Below are 20,191 nucleotides of genomic sequence, written 5' to 3' on the forward strand. Positions count from 1 at the left end.
AAACCTGCGAAAATAAACCTTTTCCCCAAACAAATTGATAGTAAAGGTCAAACCTTGTCTGCCCGCACTGCTATAGAATACACTAGTCATTATATATGTAGGTTTGAACACCTAAATAATTTACTCTGATGTTGCAGATGTGTCACCTACATTATTATAAGAAATGGAAAACAGGGTATAAGTGTCTACATGTAATTAGAGTTAATGTTTGAAACTTTTGGAGTTAAGTCTGGCCCATCTTTGTTACTCGTTTCCCTGCTTTTGTGTCTCTTGTTTCTTGTTCCTTTGTCAAACGGCTCCTATCACAGCAGAAAAGACACTTGGCAGATGTTTGGAGTGTTACTTTGAAATTCATCTACATACATCTGTGTCTCTTGGAGGTATCCTTTGTGTGTCTGTGTATTCTCTGTCTTTTCTCTGCGGAAAGATTTGTTCAAGACTCATTTCACACAAGATGTTTCTGAGTCAAGTTTGCATACTGTACTATTGAAGCACCTGTAACACGATTACAGAACATTAAAACGACAAAGGACACCTGTACAAGAGATTGCCATAGATTACAATGACTGATGTGGATATAATAACACATTACATTGTCTACACAAGCTTACACAATAGCCCTAGTCCAGAATTGAGTGAGGTAATAAGATTATATGTGAGGTATTTTATGCTGTACTGTAGGTAAAGGGATTATCACTGGAGGGGTTTGCATCTATTGTTAAAAGACAGGTGTATATTTAATCTCAGAAACAATTCCCACACATGTGCGCGCACACACACACACACACACACACACACACACACACACACACACACACACACACACACACAGGGGATGTTAACCATAGAAAGGGACCAGTCAGCTTGTGGGTTTAAACCCAGGACCACGTTGTGCGTAGCTCCAGACTATTTGGGCACGCTGTCCTCTGTCCGCTAAAACAACAAGGTGGATTTATTGTTTTGGGTTATTAGTGTAACTATAGCTGTTAAATGTTCAATTAATTTCATTACATACAGGATCTATTATGAAGCACACACGACTTTCTATACATAGTCCCTAGTTACGGAAGCATTTAGGTCATTATACATGTACTAATAATTTAGGTAGAACACAATATGAGTTTAATCCAATTAAATCTAAATAAACTGGATTTTCTTGGTTACTTATCAGACTTGAATGATGGTGGTTACCAATTATGCCTGACACAATGGTCCCCGTAACTTACTTAGTATAATCTCATATAAACTAATTATCTTCATAATGTTTGTCTTAATATATCATGAGACTATAATAGCTTACTGTACAGGTGTTACACTTGTGGGCTGCTTCTCTTTTGAGGTCTGTGAACATAAAACCAGCAACAGAGAATCTAAGGCCCTAGACATAACTACTGAAACCTGAATAAATAGATAGAGATACAGATTAAAACAGTACAAAGCATATACATTATAATAATGAATGACAGGTACATTAATGCATATTTTTGGACTAGTTGTTGAAGTCACATATTTGACAGTTCTCACATTATGTGTTTAATTTAATGGATTTGATTTTGTAAAATTTTTTTATTCAGTTGTTTTTTTAAAGGTGCACATTGTTCACATGTATATAAAAACACATTTTTTCACACAACAAAACATATTCACAAACATTTTACTATTTCATGGAAAAAAAATCTCAAAGAAGTTGAACCAGGGGCAAAAAAAAAGCTGGAAAAGTAATTGCTGCAAATAAAAAAACTATTTGAGGAGCATTAGAAAACTAATTAGGATAATTGTCAACAGGTCAGTATCATACATATATAAATTCTTTGTGGAAACCATGGACGCTGTGTCCTGTGGATAAAAGAGGAGAGGCACCGTCCAGATTGTTATCAGTGAACAGTTAAAAAGCCTGCATCTCTGATGGTATGGGGTGAATTAGTGCCTATGGTGTGGGCAGCTTACACATCTGGAAAGGCTCCATCAATGCTGAAAAGTACATAGAGGTTTTAGAGCAACATAAGCTCCCATCGAGACAACGTCTCTTTCAGGGAAGGTCTTGCATATTTCAGCAAGACAATGCTAAACCACATACTGCATCCATTATAAAAGCATGGCTTCGCAGGAGAAGAGTCCGGATGCTGAACTGGCCTGTGCAGTCCAGACTTTTTTGAGATGTGTCGCTGCTATCAAATTCAAAATGAGCTAATATTTTCCATGAAATGGTAAAAAGTCTCAGTATCAAAATCTGATATGTTGTTTATGTTCTATTGTGAATAAAATATGGTTTGATGAGATTTGTTCTCTTTTTATTTACATTTCACACATCATCCCAACTTTTTTTGAATTGGTTTTGTAAATGAAATTTGTTAAACTACATGTGTCTAAAATAGGCTGTATTTTAAATCACTGTTGTTTACTTGGACTTGACTAAAACTTTTGAATGTGGTTCATACATCACCTCATTTCAGTCCAGTTCTGAAGTAATATTTTGGGTGAGAGTTAAAACATGTTCAAACATTTTAAGCAAGTGTAGTTGTCACAGAACATATACATTTGGCATAACCATAACCTGGAGGACTATAAATCTCCACACATATTTACCAGGATTTCTTATTTTTATCATCTATGTTGTACCGGGTATATTTTTCTTTTCCTATTACTTATCCAAGGGTACTATCTACACATTGTATGTAATCTGAGCAATGGCATTATTCCTTTTTGTGTTAAATGCGTATACAATATAGGAAATGCATGTTATTCAAAACTCTGCTGACTTGTTGAACAAAACCATTAGTCTTATTTCTTCTGTCTTTCTTTCTCTCTTTTTCTCTTCAGAGCCCAGGAGGTGTTTCGTCAGGCAATGCATTCCCCAGTTGTTCGCTTGGAAGTGGTTCCCTCATCCAACAGAGAACGCTATGAGAAGAGTCTGATTGGTCAGCTGTTTGGCAACAGTGCTAGTCTTGACAACAGCCCCCTAAGCACCAAGACCAAAGAGCCTCCACCGCCTGTAAAAGCCAAACCTGTGTTTAAGCCCCCTGAGAATCCAAGCACACGATTGGCAGAGGAAGCTGCCACTCTGGAAGCTGCTGGCAGTGTAAGTTGCTCTGCTCCAAGATAACAAGAAACTGTTTGACTTTGGTGCTTTGGCACAGCTGAGTAAGTGCTGACTACAAACTTTGTTATAGAACATACAAGTCTAATGCCAGTGCTCTAGAGACACATCCCGTATTTTTATGATTTTTGACTTTGCACTTTGCTAGAATGTTTAGTTTATACTGTATGAACATTATTTGTAACTTGGTTTCTGCCTTTTTGCTATAACCATACAGTATTTCTTATTCACACGTATTAACACGTAGTGTAATTGCATTATCAGCATCACCATGGTGACACGGCGGACATGTGAAAAACAGCTGGCACATAGGCGCTAGTTACTTAGCAACAGAGATAAACATGTTATTTAATTTTTAAAACAAAGTAGTTTTTTTGGATTGAGAATGTAGAAACACATTACAGGGCTTCACTTCATTTTGTCTGTTTCTACCACTTCAATACATGTAGTACAAATACATACTACACATACTAAGGTTGACATCTAAGGTTGACATATGCATGAACCTTATGTAATTCTTCCATTTCATTTTTAATAAGGAGTCCATACAACACTTTTCAATTCAATGAGTAATGGTTCATGTTAATGATCAGATGTGCCTGTTAATCTGTGTTACAAATATAACTTCACTTTTCAAATAGTTCTTATGAATAAAGTAGCTGTATTCCACACATCACAGAAAAAATTTACGTCAAAAAAGACGTCATATTTCAATGGTTAAGCTGCTTTGGATGTCCTCCCTTGTAGCCTTATTTTTTTCTTATGCAGTTTAGTTGTTTAAAAATGATTTCAGTGTTCTACTTTTTTAACCTAGACCCCGAAGGGAAGGAGTGAGAGCCCGCTTCTTAAGAAAAGTCCTGCCATCTCCAGCTTGGTAACCAATAAGAAAGGCGGACGAAAACTGAGGATAGATTTAAAGAAAGGTGAGTAAGACCTGCCTCAAAGCCTCACTCATACTTGTTCTGAGCGCTAATAGCTATGTTACTTATGGGTAGAAATATTTTAGGAGCACTACACCTCCCTTTGTATTAAGGTTAAATTTTCTCCTGCCTTTTAAATGTAATCCTTTTTTTTCTTGATTTTGTTTTATCTCACAATCACTGTCTCTTGACATTTTATGAATGCACTGTATATTATTGACCAGCTTCTGCTGTCGCTGTACTTATTTCTTAAATCTCTGTTCTCTGGCTCAGTCTCCTTCCTCTTCCTCTTCCTCACCCTTCCGCTCTCCATCTTCCTGATTCCCTCTCTTCAGGGTCTATTAAGTCTTTATTGATCTGTTCATTTCTGCTGATATGAATTGATACTGGACCAAACTGCTGACTTGGCTCTGCTAAGGAGACCAGAATAAATGAGGTCTATAAAACACACAACCAGTCTCTCTGTCTGTGTGTGGTCATTTTTGTACATGCATACATGTTAGTGAGCACTTGCACACTCATTCTTGTGTGTGCGTCTGTGTGTTGCAGAAGTTATTCCCTGATTACTGGTTTAATCTTCATCGCAGGTCTTTCCAGAACATTCACCCTGCATTTTTGCTTTGTTACACCCATTCCTCTTTTACCTTTTCCTCATCCTTTTCTCTTTTCCCTTTTCTCCACTCTGCCCCACAACTGAACCCACTTTTAAAACCTGCACACCTGCAGGCGCTGTAGCAGCAGCTATAGCTAAAGGGTTTAAAGTGACACACAATATCCTAAGGCTTTAAATTATAACACTTTGTAGTCAGGAGCTGAGTCAACATTATTGTGTTGAAGTTCTTAGAATTAGTTTAGGGGGTATTGGATTGCACGTGTGTGTGTGTGTAAGTAACAGCAGATATATAAGACATTTTTACCATTGAAGTCAATAGAAGATGAATACAGAGTCAGGCGTCAATGGCTGTAAATGTGTTTTGATTTACCTGGAAGTTTTACTTGTCCTTTTGTATTGCACCTCACCTGTTACATTCTTTCTCTGTGTGGGATTTATTATGTGTATATCTAGGTCCTGAAGGTCTTGGTTTTACTGTGGTAACCAGAGATTCTTCAGTGCACGGCCCAGGTCCTATCCTCGTTAAAAACATTCTGCCACGTGGAGCAGCTGTCAAAGATGGCCGCCTGCAGTCTGGAGACCGCATACTAGAGGCACAGTACCGCTGATGTTGTTTAATTCATTGCATTTCAATGAATCATCACTATAATCCTGTGTTGTGCATTATCTGATGATGTGTACAAAAATGCAAGGCGTAAAAAACATTGAACATTTAGTGCAGTAGGGACAAGGGAAATGCTGGTAATGGCAGTGTTTTAACTTGCTGTGTGTTTGTGTGTAGGTCAATGGTGTGGACATCACAGGAGTGGGCCAAGAGGAGTTGGTGTCTATGCTACGCAGCACGCGACAGGGAGATAGTGTGTGTCTTTTGGTTCTACGGCAGGAAGACATGTTCCTGCCTAGAGAGATGGTAAGAACCAATCAGGATCCTGGATTGTCACCCAGTAAAAGATGGCTTTTCAGTTAACTGGTGTTCACCTAAAGATACTCTGCTACACCATTGTTTTTATTTTCAAAATCCAATTCCAGCTCTAATTTAGCAGTTTTCAGTCCAATCAACAGGCTTGTCTGGATGATTGACAGCTCATGGACAACTAACAACATTCTGTCCTTTATTTCAACCTAGCAATCCTGTAACACACTCTTTGACATGATGCCATTGTAAAGCTTTTGATTGGTAATTCAAAAAATGCTTTCAGTGCTAAAATGTTTCTGCTGCTTTTCAGTCTTGTTTTAATTAATAAACACCTCTCTAATTCATCTTTGGTCTACTTTCCATGCTTTTAAATGGCTTCGCATAATTAACTCCTGCACATGTATAAATGAGAATTATGATTATCATTCCCATGTTTTAAGTGGAGCTAATACATTTTTGGCCTCTTGCTAGGTGCTCTTCAACACAATAACCCATTCCCTTGGATAATGCTTTCTTTTTGTCTGCTTTTACATTTGTTGTACATTAAATCTGTAGCTTTTATGTCTCACTTACTGCATACACATCAATCCAAGAACAGAAAGAAACACCACAGGTCTTACTTTCTTGGAATGTTATAAAACCATTTGTCTTTTTGCTTAATTTGCTTTTGTCTCCTATACACTTATCACGCTTGTCTTTGAATCACTTTTTCCATCTCTCACTATCTTATTTTACGTTTCTGTTGCCCTTTGTGTGGGCGGCTGTAGCTCAGTTGGCAGGCAGTTGTCTACGGAGCACAGGTTCAGTTGTTCCATTCCTGGTCCCTCCAGGCTACATGTCAAAGTGTCCTTGTGCAAGACACTCAACCCAAGTTGCTCCTGGTGCGTCAAGTGAGAACCTTGCATGGCAGACACTGCAATTGGTGTGTGTGTGTGTGAATGGGTGAATGAGAAAGAGAAATGAGAAAGAACAACCATTTACCATCTTTCCGCTCTTATCGACTGATGTTTCCTCAATGGCTGCCAGGAAGTCCCACACACAGACATGAGCATGTGACCCTGAGCCCCATAGGAAATTCTGTTTCTGCAGACAGGAAAGGGAGCAGTGTGCTGGAGTGTGCACATGTGTTAACGTTTAGGATCAATTTGTGAGTGTTATTTCTAGTCCAGAGTTTTCATAGAGGTGCAGAACACTTGCACTTTTTATCCTTTTATCAAGTGTCTACTCTTTGCTACATTAACAGTTTTTTTACTTGTCCTTCATCATATTGCTTCCAAATTATGGAGAAAAGTTACCTTGTAGCTAACTTTTAGGAAAGAACCAAAGTGTTTTCTATTTCCCGGAAACCTTGTTTTAAACTCTCAAGGTTAATGAAAAAACCTGCAGTAACTCGTCACTTTATTATTTTTGGGTCAGTTGTATTTTTCATCTTGTTATTACTAATTTCACTATATAAGATTAAATTTGAGCTGATCTGTATTTTATTAAATTATTGCATGTGATCATGAATTTGTTGCATTATATTATTTCTCCAGTTCAAATATTAAGTGGTCCAAAGCAGTGTATAAGATAGATTTGGTTTGACCTCCTTTACAGCACTGGATGCAGCAGGCTTTCCCAATGAACTCTTTTAATGTAAGAAATGGAGTTTGAACAGAAAATGGCAGAACGTTCCCATTTATTTTTCATTTCCAACATGTGGGGGAAAAAACGATGGGCTAACTCTTTATTACATTTATGTTGAGAACTGATTATTTGATTATTTGCCATGTTGTGAATGAATTGTCATAGGCAATGGTGGCCTGATTGTTAGATCAGTGAGCTCGTGACTTGAAGGTCAGAGTTTAACTGAATTTGGATTGGACAAGTAAAAAGCCGTAATTGCTCCTTCTTTATCAACACCACTGTGGTGCTGGTTCCTCCATAACTACAGTGACCTGTATAGATGGACTACAGTGAATTGATGTTTAGAATGATGTTATATGTAAGTAGGATGTAAGACTGAAACAGGTACAACTATACAATCTAATGCAATCCAATACAGCAGCTCTGCCATAAATTCGAATTTTACAATGTTATAATTTTTTTAGTTTTTAGATTATAAAGGTGTCCCTAATAAAGTGACCAGTGGGAGTGTTAATGTGTGTGTAAGTGTGTATGTATAGGATTTTATACTAAAACATTCACACTGCTGCTTTAACTGTTATGCTTATGCAGTGTGTGTGAGAGAAAAAATGTATTACTGTTATTTTTGATATGATTAGTGTTTCCATTAACTACCATCTCTTCCTGTCAGATAGTACGCTCCTGTAAATTTCAACAGCTGTTGGTGCTTGGTCAACACCTTCAGTTTTCAAGAACAAATGCATCTGTGGTTCTGCATAGTGAGCCAGATGTTTTACATGTGTGGTACAGTAGGTACATGTGTGTGTATGTGAAATAGAGGATTTCCGGACAGTAGTTATCTATACCCCCTCACATTAAATCACATTTACTGTATTGTGGCTTTTAGGATTGAGATGAACAATAGCAGCAGGTTGGTCGTAAAAATACTTGATTAGATTAACAGGATGTTTTTCTGACCAGCAATAATTCTGTCCGGCGGTTGGTAAAGGCCAAAATGTGTAGAGTACTGCACCATATATAAACTCCCACGTGATGTGCTCTGACCTCTATTGTTTGAAACAGCTGACTGGCCTGTAGATTTTTCAGGTAACATCTTTGTGAGTCAGTGTGAAGGAAGCCAATTCAGTATGTACAATATGTACGGAAGCTACGAATTTCACACCGTTTGTGATTTTACACTTCGAAACCAGGCACAACAATTCTAATTGGTACATGTTCTGCTTATACAGCGCTTCTATCCAAAGCGCTTTTTAATGTTCTTCACATTCACACAAACACTCACACAGATGATGGTGGTCGCCATGCAAGCTGACCCACCAGGAGCAACCAGGGTTCAGTGTCTTACCCATGGACAGTTTGACATGTAGCTAGAAAGGGCCGGGAGTCAACCTACAGATCCACAGGTCAATGGATCACTGCCTTAATAACTGAGCTACAGCCCCCTCCCCAAACCAGTACTGTTGCTATGCCTCACTAATTAGCATGTTGTCAGGTTTTGCAATATCCACAAAACAAACACTTCCACACAACTGCCACTTTTGCTCTAAAGCTCTCACTGCATCTGTGTACAGACAGTGCTGGATTGTATATTTTATTTTTATTTATTTATTTATTTATTTGACTCGCAGTTTGTACCCACAACATACCAAACCCAAATTCACTCAAAGTTTATCACCTGGGGTAGCAGTTTGGTCCAGATGAAATGAGGGCATATTTGTTCAGCAAAATCTTATGACCCAAAAATTGATGTTGACTTAGCTATGAATATTTGTCTGCTTTGAATATCCTCCCTGATGACTTTTATTCATTTTTGATGCTGAGTTAAAATGAACAAAACAACCTTTAAATCAAAATTCTTATGGTATACGCTTAAGGGGAGGCTTTGATGATTCTTGTTATGATGTAAAATGTATTTTATTTTTCATATTCTGACTTTTTATAGTTACTTTCCTAACATGCATTCTTCTGCATGCATACTGTCTCTTTGACAGTCTATGCGCATCTTCATTTCTCATCAGCTGTTGAAAAAGTTTTGCATTTTGAAGTTGTTTTCCTGTTTATAAGGATGCAGATTAGAATAGCTGAGTCGTTTTCATTTCTTTAACCTTTTATCATTAATTACATTTAAAACCATACCTTGGGTATAATTCCAATATTCTTATATTTTAACAGACTTTAAACACGTAATGCAACTTTTTTTTGTTGTTTTTTAATTTGATGTGGTGGTTTATGAGAGGTTGTTTGTATTTATGAAAGAGAGGAGAGAGGAAACAGAAGAAGGATGATGATGAAATGATGGAAGGATCTTGTCTATGTTCTCCTCCCCCTCTTCCGTTGTCTCATTTAGCCCACCATCTGGTGTTGCCTGCTAACTTGTGTGCTCGCTGTAGAACAAAGAGATTACACCACCTCAACACACACACACACGTGCACTTATTCAAAGTCACTTATTCTGCCACATGTATCATAATTATTCACATTCCACAATATAAGAACTATACTTTAATCTGCTGTGTTGTTTCTTTTTAATATTTTGTACACATTTTATATATATATATATGTGTGTGTGTATATATATACAAATATGTATATATGTATTTTATTTAATTTTTGTATTTTTATCTGGTGAATCACATCACAACACTTTCATTTAATGTAATAAGCAAGTTGTTCAGCACAGATTGTAAAGAATCCAATGGTTTAGTCGTAGAAATGAGAAGCAGGATGTTTTAAAACATGATATGGGTTCTCCACCCCAAAAATTTCGAAAGCATTCAGATTCTTTGAGGCCAAGTCACTATTTCTCCCTCCTAGGAAAAATCTAAATATTTATTGCCACAAGATGCATCATATCTAACTAAAATGCCTGTTCTTACTGTTATGCATCAGAGGCTTTAGTTTTTTTATATCACACTTTTGCAAGCTGAATGCTGGCCGCTGCAGTAAAATGATGCTGCCTGGTGATTGGATGGTAGAACACAGGAGGTTTTGGTTTTGTCATCATTCTGTATGCTTCACTGTTTACCTCACTGTAAGCACAAAAACATCAATATCGAAAAATCCCATGCCACAGCCACACAGTACATGATTATGTGTATATAGAGCATTTACAGACATACTTCGTGACCAAAACAAAGGGATGAATGAAAGGTTTAGGCGTGAAACAGTCTGGCTAATTGTGTGACACTGCTTTTAGCCTCCAGTATGTGATTGGCTGTATGACAGTCTTCTTCAGTCCTTCTATGTCTCTCTCTCTTTGTTTTCCACAACAGGAAACATTCTCCTTAGCGCCAGATGCTCCTCTCACACACACTAACATATTAAATCAGTAAACATTTGGCAGCTGGTGACAGAGCACATTTAAAACAAAACAACTTTATTGAACAGTTTCTTCATTCTGATTTTCCTCCATCCATCACCACTGTGTGCATGTGTCTGAGCACTTTCTTGCAGTCTGCTGTCTCGTGTGTGTGTGTGTGTGTGTGTGTGTGTGTGTGTGTGTGTAAAATCTCACTGATATCGTCACCAATGTGACCTCACAGAATCACTACAGTAGATCCCCCATCTGTTACACCCTCAGAGACCTCTGTATCCACACACACACGCATACACACCCTCCTTGGCAGCTTGGTGTCTCTGCAGGAGCTGCCATCATCCCATCGGAGAGCAGCTGAGAAGGGTATCATGTCTCTCTTCTCTTCCTCACTGGTTCTCTGTGTCATCTCACAATTCCGTGCTGTTTATTGAAGGTTTATCAGCTCTTTCATTATCCTATCATCTAAAGTCACTGCTGGGTTGTAAAGCCCTCAGCACATGAGCGTCACACATACTCATACATATCAAATGTGGGTTCGAGTCACTCAGGATCAGCTAGGTTGTTGTCGTAACATGACAGCGATCTTACTCTAATCAAATAAAACCTTTGTTTTGTTGGAACCAGCTTGGACTTAAAATAAGAGTTTTCTAAAAAAACTTTTTTTGTTATTTACCAGAAGTCTGATGAGAAGATTGATACCACTCTCATGTCCATATGGCTGGAGTTATGCTTGCTGTGCCAAATAGTAGCAGATTGTTTAACCCAAACAAAAATTGTATGTAAAAAATGACAAGTTGCATTTTATTGCTTTTCTTTTAAGTGCCAAAAAGGCAACGTTAGTATGGCTGACGTACAGTATACAGAGTAGACATACAGTAACACTCTACACTTTCGACGACATAAAAATGTGAGATTTGGACATTTGGATTTTGTAAGGGATCTGATGTTGGCTGCGTGAGTAGAAATTGTTATATAATTATATTAATTAAATTATTAATAATATTTAAATAATAGTTTTAATATTGAATGTTCAACAGTTCTAAAGTTGTCAGTGTGGAGTTTGGGATTGGGAAATGATCCAAGACATTATCTGTCAATATAACAAATAGTAGGAACACTTTAAATTTCAAGCAGAGGTCTGCACAAGTTAAGTTTTGTTAAATTTGAACCTGCTTATTAAGCGACTACTTGAACATTCATATCATTTTGGAATTAGGCATCAGAAATTCAGAACACGCAGTACTGTATCTGTATTCCTGGATACAGTTCCCCGCCCCCGACATCATATTGACAATATAGGGGTGTCCCCACATACACGGTAACCCCCAACTGCCACAGTGTCCCTCTGGTTAGTTTCGGTTTTTGTTTTGTCCTCATTGCCTTTTTTTGGGGGGTTGGAAATGCTCATCACTCTCTGTACGAATGTGCTTTGTGGGCCTCTGCTACAGCCTTTGAACATTAGAAGAGGGGGTGTGCGAATGGACATCAGGGGCCCATCCTTAGTGGTCATTGATTGGTCAGTTACTTTCATAACTCAAAGGCATAGCCATTAATGACCCTGGAAGTACTTACCTCAGCCATTCTGTGTGTGTGTGTGTGTGTGTGTGTGTCTGTCACCTGTAGTGCTACATTTAAGCACAGCGGTTGCTGTTGTTTGGCCTTGTAAAATGAATCCTTGGACAGTCATTCCCACAGCATGGGGTTTTCCACACTTACACACAAACACACACAGAAACACACACATATTTCTCTGCATGGATGGGTGGAAGGACATCTGCGAGCTGCTCTCATTAAAAGAATATGTTGCTGAAAACAGGTGTCCTTACACACAAATAAGCATAAAACAGAGCTGTACAGTTTATGGCTAAGCGCTATGCCCCTAATATTACTCACTCAGTTAATAACTACATTTATGATCATCATTCTTCTTATCTTCTTTTTTATTTGTTCTATTTAAATCTTTCTCTGTCTATCTCTCTGGCTCACATTTCATCTCCGTGAGTTTCAGTTGACCCATCATTTTCAAACCCTGTATTTCCCATTTTTCCCCCATGTTTTCCTGACCGAATGAAACAATGCACATACTCATTCACACACACAGACAGCAACAGGCAGGGAGCTCTTTTTTTAGTAGTGCGTCCTTCAGTTGATCTGTCATTGTAGGAACCTATTCAAATGTTAAATTGGCATGGGGGGTATTTAAAAGAGTTCATGTACAAAAGATAAACAGACAGGGCACAAACAGAAAACACACATATGAAAGGACACCACTCTTTGTTATTTTAATATAGTGGACAATATTCTAGCAGTGAGGCTGAAATAATAGAAATGTTCCATGAAATTGCAGTGTGCACTTACTGCACCAATTGTTTGTGCCCTCGTGTTTGTATACTCATGTATGTGTGTGTGTGGGTGTTTGTGATGTTGGAAGCAGTTTTAGGTAATGAAAAAGAGAGGCCTTGCTTAATTTTGTGTTGTTTTCTGCTTCCTGTATTCACTTTGCTGTAAAAACCCACAAACTGTAAGATTGATGTTTCTACATTGCTCACGGGCCATTTGTTTGTCTGGTAAATTATCAGAGAAAGCTCGGAGGCTGTGTTTGTTCATTGTTTTACAGGGAAATTAAATTCAACATCCAGAAAAAAAAACAACAACTTTACATACATTTGCATATTATTGTCAGAGTCCATAACACATCTCACAGCTCTGTGGGTGGTCTTGACCCCAAAGCTGAAAACTGCTGGTTCAAACTTTTTTTTACTACAGTACAGTAACTCCCATGCTCTGCCCTAAATTCAGTTTGGCACTAGTTCTGCCCCATGCTGAATGCACTAAAAAAAAAAATAAATTCAACCAAGGAAGAAAAATCCCATGAATAAAGAATGTAACGTGGCAGACTAACTGAAAATGTGCCAAATCATGAACATTTGTTTGTACAGAATCTCTGGGACTAACACATTTTCTTTGTAATCATGCACAGGAAGTAGCTAACATTTCTCTTCTGGGGGTTTTGAAGTTCTTTTCAAGGTCGTGGAGCTTCCTATCAGGTCTGGCCAGTGAGTCTGATGGGGAGACTTTTTCCAGCAGGGAAAACAGTTTTCTGCAGAGTAGAGGACTTTGTGTCGGCTTAACGCTGTTAAACCTACAATCCTCACAGACAAACAGTGTCTAAACCTGACACTGCTGACCTACGCAAACACGCAAACACTCACAATCGAACCACATAAACACAGACATGAACATCTTCCACGAGTTTTTGGCAAAAACACACACATATACAGTCATGGGCTGACTTTTGATTAAGCCGAACATGCTACAAACACCCACCCTCTGGTTTTCTGTTTGGTTTTCAATGTTAAGAAAAATATTTTATTTTCCTACTGGATGTATTTATGTTTTTTCCTAATAGTAAGATTAAAAGTAAAATATATGGGTACTAGGGACATGGACCAAACAATTCTCTAACAACTTGAGTTTTCACAGATTTTCTTTTTTTTTTCCTGTTGAGTATTTGGGATGAAAAGTGTGCTTATCATTACACTTTTAAATCTGTATAATCCACATGCAGTCCAACAAGTTTTAGACACACTCTTTCATCTTGCAGGATCCACTTACTTTTTTGCTCTTCAAATTTTCCCTCTCAGTCTGTCTCAGCCGTAGTCATTACTGCCATAGCTCCTTCTTGATAATATAGTATTTTTCACCATCTTTTTGAGTTTATAATAGTCATTTTTTAATACAGTCAGTCTTTGGTTCTTTTTTTCTCTGTGTTTTACAATCTTTCTTTCCTCTCTACATTTCCTTTGCTCAGTACTTTTGTCTCCCTGGCTGTCTGTGTTTGCTGTATTCAGTTTTATCTAATGCACAGGTCATTTCAGAGATGAGAAAGAAAGAAAAAATAGATGGTTATATAAAAGCAGTCAGTCCAAATGGCTTTTTTTCCCTTTTCCTTTTGAAAATAGACTCTGGTTGCAATTTTTCAGTCATAGAGAAATTTATCTCAAAAGCTTCTTGTAATGGTTTCTCTCAAATGGAAAAGCTTTTAGTTTAGCTTTTTGAGACTATTCAAGCATTATAAGGTGACCTATGTCTCCTCACCCTGTTTACCTTTCTCCTCTCTTCCCTATTTCTACCTTCATCACTGTCTCTCATCCCCAGAAGGAGGAGATGCCTTGTGCGCCGAGCTTTGTGTTGGAGAATGGGAAGGAGCAACTCATGTTTGAGGTGCCCCTTAATGACACTGGCTCAGCAGGGCTGGGCATCAGCCTCAAAGGAAACAAGTCCAGGGAGACGGGAGAGGATCTGGGAATCTTCATTAAATCTATTATACATGGAGGTGCTGCATACAAGGTGACGCTATTTTCTCATACATACTTCAATGAACACAAATAGTAACACAAAACCTTAATACCATAATTACCATAATTTTGAATACCTTATTCAACTAATTAGTTCCCATACAGACACCAAAACAATGATCAAATGCCTCCATCAGTCCTTAACATGGATTAGCCTATTTGTTCATGCCGTTCCCTGCTTTCCAAAAACGATAAAACATAGGGCAGACATATCACTTAAGTAAGTGACATATTTCTTTAATATTAGCACAGGAACACCAAGAACGCACTTTGCTTCAAAATCCTGTCAGTGCCAAGTGCAGAAGAAGGCAAAGTGAATTTAAGTGCCAGGAAACTGTTGGAGCTCTGGTTGTTATACGCCTATATAATTTCCACCCCTAGTAAATATATATACTTAGCTGAAGCTTTGATCCAGGCAGCAGCGTAAGGTATAGAATCAGAAAAATGGTGCATTGACTGGGAATTCTGTGGTGTTTGCTGTATGGTGCTGCTCAAGTGCCAAAAACTTGCAGTTTGTTCTCATATCTTTGTTCTTCTTTCGTGAATATCTGAATATTTGTCGATTATAACAGACTGAAAAATAACCTGCACTTATTGGAAACGAATACACGTACATCCAACAGAGTGAAAATGCAAATTAAACGGCCGTGTGTCTTACAGGATGGGCGTCTGCGTGTCAATGACCAGCTAGTAGCTGTGAACGGCGAATCGCTGCTGGGACGATCCAATCACGTGGCCATGGAAACGCTCCGCCGCTCTATGTCACAGGAAGGAAATGTAAGAGGGACCATCCAGCTAGTGGTGCTGAGGGCTTTGCAGGTACACACTCTCTCACGCTCTCACTAGTTTGTTTACCTGGTTGCTGTAGATAAAGAGAACACTAATGGTTGGTGTGACTATATTCAACTGAACACACATGCAATGCTTAATTATGGTAAACATAGAACATATTGTAATGGAAAGAGAGACTCACGGTGGGCTTTCTGTGACTAAAGCATATTTTCTGCCTCTGTCTCGTTGTATGCACGGTAACTTTTTAGCCCTGACTTAGCCATTCTTCACATACTTGACACTAGTCTCTTCCCTGCTCTTACCGGCAGCAGCAAAAGAGCATTTACACTTGAGCTATTGAGATTTTGTGTGTCTGTGTATCTGTGTGTGCTTCTTTCTGCGTGTGTAACAGAGTGTTCTTCACTCAGCTGTATCTCTTTTCTTTATGAGGAAAAAAAAAATGCTTTTCATCTTGGCTGCTTTTCAGTTGATGCCTTTTACACGACTCTGTTGAATGTTTGTACAAGCCCTTGCACACACAAAGCCAGGTTGTTGGCTCAAGTGTGAATGGCCCTTTGCATGGCCTGCTGGTAGCAGAACGAGAGCCACAGCAACGATGTGCATGACACATAAAACGTGATGGAAACAGAGAGATACAAGGATTATAACGACGAGAAAGCAGTTTAACAAAAGTTACAGTGTCAAGGTGAATGTTTAAGGCAGTGTTGCCTGACTGATATAATGTCACCATAACAAAGCTAATATTCCTGACAGTGCTCCTGAAGCTAGGGCGTATTACATGGCTGTTGTATTAAGCTGCATTAGTTTTAGGCAGGCGCACCGAATAAGATGCCATCTGAGTAAAAGTGTGTATATATGGTGGTTCGCTGGGGTTTAAGGGCTCAGGTCGTCCCCTGTCAATAGCTTGATGGTGAAAGCTGTTAGCAACTTCAAAGAGTTGCCTCCCTCTTTGTCTCAAGAGTGGAAGAAGATACAAAAGAGAGAAAGAAAGAACGATAGATTAGAGACTACACCTTAAAAGCTTTTTGGAGCTTCACTATTGATGTTTTTACATTACGGAAGTGGACCACTCTACTTTCTTTTTTGCTCTGATGTTTTTTTTTTCTTCTTTTTCTTCTCTCTATCTCTTACTCTTTTTCTCACTCCCTACATCTTAGTGTATTCATATGAAGCCAGCTTTGTTTAACCTCTCACTTTACCCAGCTGCTCTTTTCAGTAAGCACAGGCTGCAATTCCATGAATGCAATCTGATGCTGTTCTTCAATATCAGCACTGCTGCTATCACACTGTCTGAATTTATAACTTTGATTAAAGGTTTTAGAAATTATATTAGTCCATGTGCAAGATGACTTTCATATGGGCATGTCAGCATCCTGTGCTGTTCGACTAAAATGTTACAGTATGAGTTTCCAAGCAGCATTACTTGTGAGGAAAAAGTCTTTAGCATGCAAAACACCTCTTACTTCACATTACAGGCTTGGATTGTTTTTTTTTTAATTATTACATTGACTTATTATTTGACAAACATTATTCTCTAAGAACAAATATAAGATAAGATTTTAGCGTTTTAAAGAGTCTGGCTGAAGCTTATTTGTAGCCCTGCGCTTAGTAGCACTTCAAGTTCGGGTGGAAATCAACTAAACACATTGAAAACAAATTCCAGTTGATGTCATACAGAGATGATCCTATGTTAACGTGTTTGACTGTATCCAAAACCAAAGTTTTCATAACTTAAAACCCTCTTTTCTAGTGTCGGGAGAAGCTTTTGCTTTTCAAGAGTAGTGTGGTTGCACTATGACACTGGCTAATGAGATCCATCCTGGGAGAGAGCCAGGGAGTGGAACAGATCGAAGAGTGATGCATCCTGGGTTGGAAATAAGAAAAGGTTGGGTGGAGGGCAGGAGGTGGTGCTGGTGGTGGGGGTCACGAGAAAGACGACAAGTAGGATTTGTCATATTCAGTACTGTCATCTCGTAGTTATGTCAGTGGATGGTTACTCTTTTAATAGAGGCAGATTCACACAAAGACGCAAGGATGTTGAACTACATGTTGGAAACACAATTTAATGAAAGGGAAGTTTTCTACGCACAGATGCCAAAGAAATGAAATGAATTAATAGCCCACTGAAAGACAATCATCAACACTCAAACAGATGCTTTGTTTGATTATAACATGGTCTGTAAAGGACATTCCCACCAGGGTGATAGGTGATAGCATGACTGTCAGCGCCACACACACAGACAGACACACACAGAAAAGTGAAGCAGTGTTGAAGACAGTTACAACCCAGCAGGCCATGGGAAAAGAGGGCCCTTTTTCATCTGGATTCTCCACTGTCTTTTAAGTGTCTCGCTCTTATTCAGTCTCCTTGACATCTGATTGTGTTTGAATAGTCTACCACAAAGCCCACATTTTGTCATCTTTTAATTTAAATTCAACCCACATACAGTACTAGACACCTAAACTAAAGAAAATAAAACAACATTTTAGATTCTGGAAAGGTAAATTAAAGAGACACGAGTTTTGCCTCACTTACATTTCAACATGTTTTTTCTCTGTAATGGCATAAGCATCAAATATGGTTGTGGCAATTTTTGCTTATTTGATCTTTTATGTATCCATCTCAGTCCACCTTTTTGGAACTTTTGAACATTTTGAAGTCCTAAGTACTCCAGTCTTTATTTCCTTCCTGTTGTAGGATCAACATGGGGTGTCACCTAATCGCTCATTTGACAGCTCTTCTGGTCTGGCGGGACAAATGAGCCCAGTGAATGGTCAGGCAGGATTGATCAGTCAGGCCAATGGCCCCGTTTATCCCATGGTGACCAACTCTGTCTATGCATCAAGCGGTAAGTGAGGTATTTTTGTCTGGCAGGCTATTAGACATTCACATATTCACAGCATTATTTAATTTTTATTTTAATTCATATTTTTCTTATCCTTTCCTTTTTGCCATTTTTGGTCTATTGGTCTGACTCTTTCTTGCCATGAAGAATTAATAAATGTTAATGTTAATTAATAAATGTAAAGAGCATTTCCTATATGAATCTGTCTTTCACACCTTTCTGTCTAGTACCAACAATGGTAAATTATCAAACGCTGGGTCAGATTCTCTTTACTTTGAATATTCTTTATCAAGTACATTTGCTACATTGCACCTACTCATACCAAATACAGGACACATTAATACTGAACAACCACAAACCCACACAAGGTGGAGTTGTGTTACATACACACTGAACCTTAAAAAGTGCACAAACATCTTATTTTAAGTTTAAAAGCTGAGTATGATGGTTGACTGCATTAGCTGTCTTGGGTCAAGACAGTGCCATAAATGGTGACCTGAATGGTTCTCTATGGTTGTGTATGCAGACCCTCACAGTTTATGGGGCCGCCATGACTTTGTCAGCTGACCGTGTTAATGCAAAGGTTTAGTCTTTTGCATTTGTTAAGGAAAATAACCCTTAACTCCAGGTTTTTAGGCCCGAATGTTTCGAGTTTATGTGGTTATGTGAACTATACATAATTTTATGTTGAAGTAGGAACAATGTTGCTCACTTGATGAAAGAAGAGTAAAATAAAAATCCCAGAATGTAAAAAGTGCCCAATGCAATATTGTTATCTATCTAATGTAAATAAATAACCAATTGAATAGAATCAAAGCGGACTGAGATGTATCAATTCTGGACTGTGTGAATTGAAATCGAAGCGAATCAGGAGATCAGTGTCAACATCCAGCCTTACTGATTAGACCATTTAGACAATTTGCACTTAACAAAGATGTACTCTCTAATCTACTGCTTTTCACTCCACTTACAGCTTCTACCCCTGCTCTGAGCTGTTTTCCTTCGAGGCAGGAATACAGATTATTAGAATTTACTGGGGAACCCTGCTCGTGGTTATGAAATCACCCGCCACTAATTGCTTGAAATATTTTCACTAGTACCGTAGCTACACAGATACATTTCTCACCACTTATCTTTGATTTTATAGTGGCAGAACTTAATATACCATTATATTACTTTGTTTTTCAGTTTTAGCTTTTTCTAACTAAAAACCACATCAAAAGACATATTATTTGCAATAAGCTCTATAAAGGACTAAATAAAATAATTAATCATAAAAATCATATTGCTAAGATAAAAACAAACAAACAGATTTTGCAATCTACACTCAAAACTTAATTAGTGACTATTCTGCCCCTATTTTCTCTTGCATTTCTCTCCCAGCTCTATTTTTCTCTTGTTTTTCTCAAGGTTGCTGTGTTTATTATTGGGGTTGATCTGTTACAAAGAGTTATTTTAGTTCTTTGTGCTTTATATCGCTCTTTCTCACTGCCTTTATCTGCTCCATCCCTATACAGTAGGCCTATTATCTGTATGCGCTTTTTGTCTGACTGTATACATGCTTGTGTGTTATCCTCAGTGTCTGCTTGCACATGTTCTTGTTTGTTAATGATGTGTGTTAGTATATGTTGGTTTCTGAATGATATCTCTGCTTGTTTAGAAGTGTGTTAATGGCTTGTGTGTGTACACGCACACACGCAGATGTGT

General features: G+C 38.2%; 1 protein-coding gene across 13 annotated transcripts in view; it reads left to right on the forward strand.

Moving 5' to 3' along the window:
* The window catches only part of LOC137132570 (partitioning defective 3 homolog B-like), a 200,800-nt gene that overhangs the window by 76,277 nt on the left and 104,332 nt on the right, over nucleotides 1–20,191 (forward strand). For all 13 annotated transcript variants that reach the window (XM_067515274.1, XM_067515281.1, XM_067515277.1 and 10 more), the window contains 7 exons: nucleotides 2,821–3,079; nucleotides 3,912–4,020; nucleotides 5,084–5,223; nucleotides 5,412–5,540; nucleotides 14,647–14,838; nucleotides 15,507–15,665; nucleotides 18,337–18,487. In XM_067515274.1, the coding sequence (XP_067371375.1) occupies nucleotides 2,821–3,079; nucleotides 3,912–4,020; nucleotides 5,084–5,223; nucleotides 5,412–5,540; nucleotides 14,647–14,838; nucleotides 15,507–15,665; nucleotides 18,337–18,487 (1,139 nt within the window). The remainder of the gene's footprint in view (nucleotides 1–2,820; nucleotides 3,080–3,911; nucleotides 4,021–5,083; nucleotides 5,224–5,411; nucleotides 5,541–14,646; nucleotides 14,839–15,506; nucleotides 15,666–18,336; nucleotides 18,488–20,191) is intronic.

The sequence above is a fragment of the Channa argus genome, chromosome 9, assembly GCF_033026475.1.
Source record: "Channa argus isolate prfri chromosome 9, Channa argus male v1.0, whole genome shotgun sequence".
NCBI classification, from domain to species: domain Eukaryota; kingdom Metazoa; phylum Chordata; class Actinopteri; order Anabantiformes; family Channidae; genus Channa; species Channa argus.